This window comes from Sapajus apella, unplaced genomic scaffold (assembly GCF_009761245.1).
Source record: "Sapajus apella isolate SASKATOON/1434 unplaced genomic scaffold, GSC_monkey_1.0 scaffold17, whole genome shotgun sequence".
NCBI classification, from domain to species: Eukaryota; Metazoa; Chordata; class Mammalia; order Primates; family Cebidae; genus Sapajus; species Sapajus apella.
In genome coordinates, this window is record NW_022436957.1 from 17,964,583 (window position 1) to 17,971,085 (window position 6,503).

The window sequence follows — 6,503 nt, forward strand, 5'->3', positions numbered from 1 at the left end:
AATATTTGTTATTGAGAATCATGTATTTAAAGGATAGCTTTTAGAAATCAGATTGAAGCCTGCTACAGAACTCTCCTTGGGGCTAGGTTCATTTGTTTTCCTTGAGTAGGTCTTTCTGTAGTCCTCTTACAATATCCAACTTCTCAGTTATGGCCAGAGGGTAGTGGTTCTCATATACTGGGCAAGGTTCATTGTAACGTTTTCATCATCCACTAGTTTGTGGTCAAATAACAAGCATAAGGAGAATGCAGAAAGATTTCATAAAGCTAAATGCATTCAATTTAACGACTGGACTGTTATTCCCGGTTATGTGTTTTCTATATTTTATAAAAGGAGGGCACTACTTTTACGTGGCAAAGTAAAAACAATGGTAACATGTGGACCCCAAAATTTATTGCCATAGGGGTCTTGCCATTGTATTAGTTTGTTCCCTGCTAGGAATAGAAAGAACAGCTTCTTTTCCCAAGTGTTATTTAACATCTGAATGCTTTGGTCCAGCTGCTTTGGTATACATTGAGTGTAAGGCCTTTCTGCAGGTGTACCTGCATTACTGGTAAGTGATAGGACATGGACATGCATTTCCAGGTGTTTCTTTTCATAAAGAAAATTTTGACATGATGCATTTTGCATGTGGCAGGAGTACCTATTGAGAAAAGAGAAAAACTCACCATTGCAAAGACTCATCTCTTCTTGTTCTCTCACCAGGCTTACAGGAAATGGATAAATGACAGAAGGCAGGGAGTTGAGGAGCCTCTTCTACCAGGCATTCCATTCACCAACAACCAGCTCTTCTTCCTGAGTTATGCTCATGTGAGTAGACCGAGGAAAGGGGATCAAAGAAAGATTTCAAACAAAAGTTTTATGGCATGAATTTGATTTTAGCAAAAATTTTGCCTTCTTAGAGTACATAATTAATTAGCTAATTGAATCAAGGTATATTTGTATTTTTTAAATCAAGTGGGTTACCAGCCCTATGGTAATTCATTTGGTAGTTCCTCAACGTATCTTGACTTCTTAATGTGTTTGATACTAGTTGTAACCATTTCTATCTAGTAAGTTGTTCTTTGGCTTTCATGAGCCTGCCCTTTCCTGTATTTCTCCTCCTTTGCTGACTTTATCCCACTGCTCTCAGCCTGTGGAGGACCCTCAGGGTCACCTTCCCAACTCTCGAATGCATATGCACAGACCCCTAAAGCTGAAAAACAACAAAGGCAACTAGAGTCATGTCATTCTTTTGTGAGTTTTACAGGCTCTTAGAGCAGAAATTGAAAGGAAGATGTGCAGGAAATAAAGCACAGTTCTGAGTTTGAGTCTCTGGCTAATGAGGCAAGTGCCAAGTCTTTCTTAGTTATTACAGCTTATGTCATAAACATCTAGGCAACCTTTTCAAAGAAGTCAGAGACAGGTCAATAAAGGTTCTAATGAATGGCCTCACAGGGGGCTAATGTATGTATATGCTCAAATCATCAGTACAACCTTTTGTTCCTAAGTCTTTGCTTTCACTGCTAAGCTCATTCAGTTACAAGTCTTCTATAATTGACTCTTGTGAAAGGATTCTTGCTTGCCTGGAGTCTTCTATTTCTTAAAGCTCATATAAAAACACTAAATAAGTTATTATTTAGCAACCTGATGTCAACAAAACTCTAGTCATCAACAAAATGACTTTCCTTTTAGTTTTCCTCTTTCTATCATCACATCCCCAGTCTTTGAATTGTCCTGGTTAGAAAGCCTGGATTCTTAGGTCTTATGTGATGCATCTATCCTTATTTTTGTTACATGTGTTCCGGAAGCTAGATGTTTCATACTTTTAAATGCTTTTCAGATTCAATATTTTCTCTCCTGTTTTAGGAAGTTTGGGCTGCTATAACAAAGTGTCATAGACTATGTGGCTTAAAAACAGCAGAAATTTATCACAGATCTGGAGGCTGGAAGTCTGAGATTAGGGTGCTACCAGGGTTGAGTTCTGGTGAGGGCTTTTTTCTGGGTTGCACACTGCCAACTTCTGTGTCCTCACAAGGTGGAAAGAGCTAGTTAGCTCTTCTGGCCTCCTCTTATATGGGTACTAATCCCATTCATGAGGGCTTCACCCTCATGATTTACTTAGCTCCCAAAGGCCTACCTCCTAATACCATAACATGGATTAGGGCTTCAACATATGAATTTTGGGGAACAGAAACATTTATTCCATAGCATCCCCATTACCCTATCTCATCATATGTAGGCATAATCTTAATATCCTCTACTCTGGATTATCCCAACAGCCTTACGGAATGTTAATCTGACTTCAGCACTTTTTTTTTTTTTAACCACTGTTTCACTTACCTCAGAATGCCACTTTTATTTCATTACCAACCTGCTCAAAGAACTACAGTGGCTCTCAAATGCCGACCACATGGAAGCCAAACACCTCCATCTCCATCTGACTTCCCAGATTTTCAGTATGATCCGACTCCACCCAACCCATTTCAATTTCCCATAACTCCACTGAGTGAGAAAAAAAACTCAGCTAGGCAAGTATCCTCACTTCCGCCCTACAATGTCATGTCCATTACTGTCTCTTTGGCTTTGCTTCTGATTCTCCTTCTATAATACAAGCTTTCCTACTCTTCCCCCTCAGATGGCTATTCAATCTAAGCTTCATCCTTCAGGATCCATCTTCCACTCCCTCCACATCTTCCATAAACTCTTCCCCAATGACTCCTCCAGTCCTTATTATTTTCTTTTATCTTCAACTCCTTTTACACTTACTTTCATTACCATGCAGTTGAGTACTTAGCTGCTCTCTAAATGTTCAAGAATTTTAGTTTTATCTTCACAGCTAATCTTTTGGATCTTTACACTTCCTGTGCATCTCCATAGCACCCAGCAAAGATGCTGGGTATTTTGAAGACACTTGATGTTTTTAGATCAATTGCTTGAAAGGTATAAGACTAACAATTAAACTAAGGAGACTCCCTTTTGGGTCAGTGCTGGGTCAGATATCTAAAATAAGTATACAAAAAATAGAATTTTCTAGAGTTGGGGTTGGCAAACTATAGGACCAAATAAGGCCTCCTGCCTGTTTTTGTAAATAATGTTTTATTGGAAAGCAGCCACATGCCTTCATTTAATCATGACCTGTGGCTGGTTTTGTGCTACAGTGGCACAGTTGAATAGCTGAAACAGGGACTTTATGGTCTTCAAAGCCTAAAATTTTTGCCACCTGTCTCTTTCCAGAAAAAGTTTGCTGACCCCTACTCTAGAGGACAAAGTATAGTGATCTATCAGTTCGTACTATTTACATCTTAGTCCACAATATCTCTTTGTAGATTAAATAAACTAATTGATAGGGATGTTACTTATAATTTTGAAATGTTTCCAGATATAATACCAAACTATTTCTGATTTATTTTAAAGTGAAGAGATTTAGGGGGGGAAAGTGGAAAGCTATTTTATATCACTAGTGAGAAATTTATCTTGGAGTTTTTCCCACTGACAGAATGAGGAGATTTTCAATCTTTTACACTTTAAAGTAAGTCTGCTTCTAAGGAGTAAAATTACTTTCCCTCCTGGGAAGGTACTAAGAAAACAGTAGCAGCCATAATGTGTTTTCAGAAGTCTCTTAAGTGATATATGGAGCAAAGACAATACTATATTATAATGTAAGACCATAAGAAATGAGGTAAAATCAAATGCCACAAACTACTTCACATCAGCTAACTTCTGAGGAAATTAGGGAATCACATTACAAAACGCCTTCAAAGAAGTCAAATTCAGAACCACTGTGACTGGTGGTTTTTCTTCATCAAAAGCAACAACAGATTGGGGAAGAACCAAGATGGCCGTTTAGGAACAGCTCGGAGTTGCAGCTCCCAGTGAAAGCACAGAGGGTGAGTGGACGCTGCATTTTTATTGCCCACGGACCAAGAGATTCCCAGGCGGAGGAGCCCCACAGTTCGCCGGTGTGGTTCTTTTGGTCGGCGTGGCTGCTTTGTTGGTGCCCCGGCCAGGGGTTCTCCATACAAAATACACTGGTCCCGGTGCCCTTTTGGCTGGCGATTGGAGCCCCGGGAAATTGCCCATTCATCTGATTAAAGAGGGGACTGAACAGGGAGCCAGGCCAGGGGATTCCTGGGCAAAAAAAGTGCCGCTGTTTAAGCTGGCAAGTCACTGCATGCGAAATCACACAGATCCTGGCAACTTTTCAACAGGTGACTGGAACACCTGTGATAGAGTTGACTGTTCAACTAAAAAAGAAAAAAAAAGGCTCTGAGGCGGGGAGCCAGGTGATCAGGCTCGGCTGGTCCCACCACCACAAAAGAACAGCAATCAGAAACTCTCTGGATTGAGAGTTCCATAGCAAGCGCAGCTGAACCCGGCATGGTCCAGCTCTGTGGGGGAGGGGCGTCTGCCATTACCGAGGCACTCCACCACTACGGAGGTAGTCCGCCATTCCTGAGGCAGCCTGCCATTGCCCAGGCAACCTGCCATTACAGAGAGTCCGCCAATACAGAGGTGGGCCAACATTGCCGAGGCAGTTCTAACTACACCCATATAAACAGGACTGCAGGGAAGTTCATACAGCAGCTGGGCGGAGCCCACAGCCGCTTAGCAAAGCCTCTGCAGGCAGACAGTGACTGTGTTGCCTCCTTGCTGGGCAGGGCAGCCCTGAAAAAAAAAAAAAAAGGCAGCAGTACAATGGAAACTCATAAAGCCCTAACTCCCTGGGACAGAGCACCTGGGAACAAAAAGCGGTTTATGAGTTCTGCTGCAGCAGACCTAAATGTACCTGCCCAGCAGCTCTGAATGAACAACGGAGCTCACAGCTCAGCATTTGAGCTCCTATAAAGAACAGACTGTCTCCTCAAGCAGCTCCGTGACCCCTGTATAGCCAAAAAGCCACCTCATAAAGGAGAGATCAGACTGACATTTGACGGGTATCCTTCTGGGACAAAGATAGCAGAAGAAGAAAACTGGTAGCAACCCTTGCTGTTCTGCAGCCACTGCAGGTGAGCCCCAGGCAAGCAGGGCCTGGAGTGGACCTCAGCAGACCTGCAGCAGAGGGGCCACACTGTCAGAAGGAAAACTAAGAAACAGAAATAACTTCATCATCAACAAACAGAACGTCCACTCAGAGACCCAATCTGAAAGTCAGCAACTACAAAGACGACAGGTAGATAAATCCATAAAGATGGGAAGAAACCAGCCCAAAAAGGATGAAAACACCCGAAACCAGAACACCTCTCCTCCTATAAGGGATCACAACTCCTCACCAGCAAGGGAACAACGTTGGATGAAATGACAGAATCAGGCTTCAGAAGGTGGGTAGTAAGAAAATTCTGTGAGCTAAAAGAACATGTTCTAACCCAATGCAAAGAAACTAAGAACGTTGAAAAAAGATTTGATGAAATGCTAACGAGAATGGACAAAATAGAAAGGAATATAAGTGAATTGATGGAGCTGAAAAACACAACACAAGAGCTTTGTGAAGCGTGCACAAGTTTCAACAGCCGAATTGACTAAGCAGAAGAAAGGATATCAGAGGTCGAAGATCAACTCAATGAAATAAAACGAGAAGGCATGATTAGAGAAAAAAGGGTAAAAAGGAATGAACAAAGTCTCCAAGAAATGTGGGACTATGTGAAAAGACTTAATCTACTTTTGATAGGCGTACCTGAATGCGACGAAGAGAATGAATCCAAGCTGGAAAATACTCTTCAGGATATTATCCAGGAAAACCTCCCCAACCTAGCAAGGCAGGCCAATATTCAAGTCCAGGAAATATAGAGAACAGCACAAAGATATTCGTCAAGAAAAGCAACCCCAAGGGACATAGTCTTCAGATTCACCAGGGTTGAAATGAAGGAGAAAATGCTAAGGGAAGCCAGAGAGAAAGGTCAGGTTACCCACAAAGGGAAGCCCATCAGACTCACAGCAGATCTCAGCAGAAACCCTACAAGCCAGAAGAGAGTGGGGACCAATAATCAACATCCTTAAAGAACTTTCAACCCAGAATTTCATATCCAGCCAAACTAAGCTTCATAAGTGAAGGAAAAATAAAATCCTTTGTGACCAAGAAAGTACACAGAGATTTCGTCACCACCAGGCCTGCTTTACAAGAGCTCCTGAAAGAAGCACTACACATAGAAAGGAACAACCAGTACCAGCCACTCCAAAAACATGCCAAATGGTAAAGAGAATCAACACAATGAAGAATCTGCATCAACTAACGGACAAAACAGCCAGCCAGCGCCAAAATGGCAGTATCAAATTCACACATAACAATATTAACCCTAAATGTAAATGGACTAAATGCCCCAATCAAAAGACCAGACTGGCAAATTGGATAAAAAGCCAAAACCCATCGGTGTGCTGTATCCAGGAAACCCATCTCACATGCAAGGACACACAAAGCCTCAAAATAAAGGGATGGAGGAAGATTTACCAAGCAAATGGAGAGCAAAAAAAAGCAGGAGTTGCAATTCTCATCTCTGATAAATTAGACTTTAAAGCAACAAAGATCA

The 6,503-nt window shown here is 41.7% G+C and overlaps 1 protein-coding gene across 1 annotated transcript in view; it reads left to right on the plus strand.

Annotated features, from left to right (window-relative positions):
- Positions 1 to 6,503, plus strand: part of PHEX (phosphate regulating endopeptidase homolog X-linked) — a 222,302-nt gene that overhangs the window by 204,190 nt on the left and 11,609 nt on the right. The window contains exon 20 of the mRNA XM_032286120.1: positions 706 to 810. Within this exon, the coding sequence (XP_032142011.1) occupies positions 706 to 810 (105 nt within the window). The remainder of the gene's footprint in view (positions 1 to 705; positions 811 to 6,503) is intronic.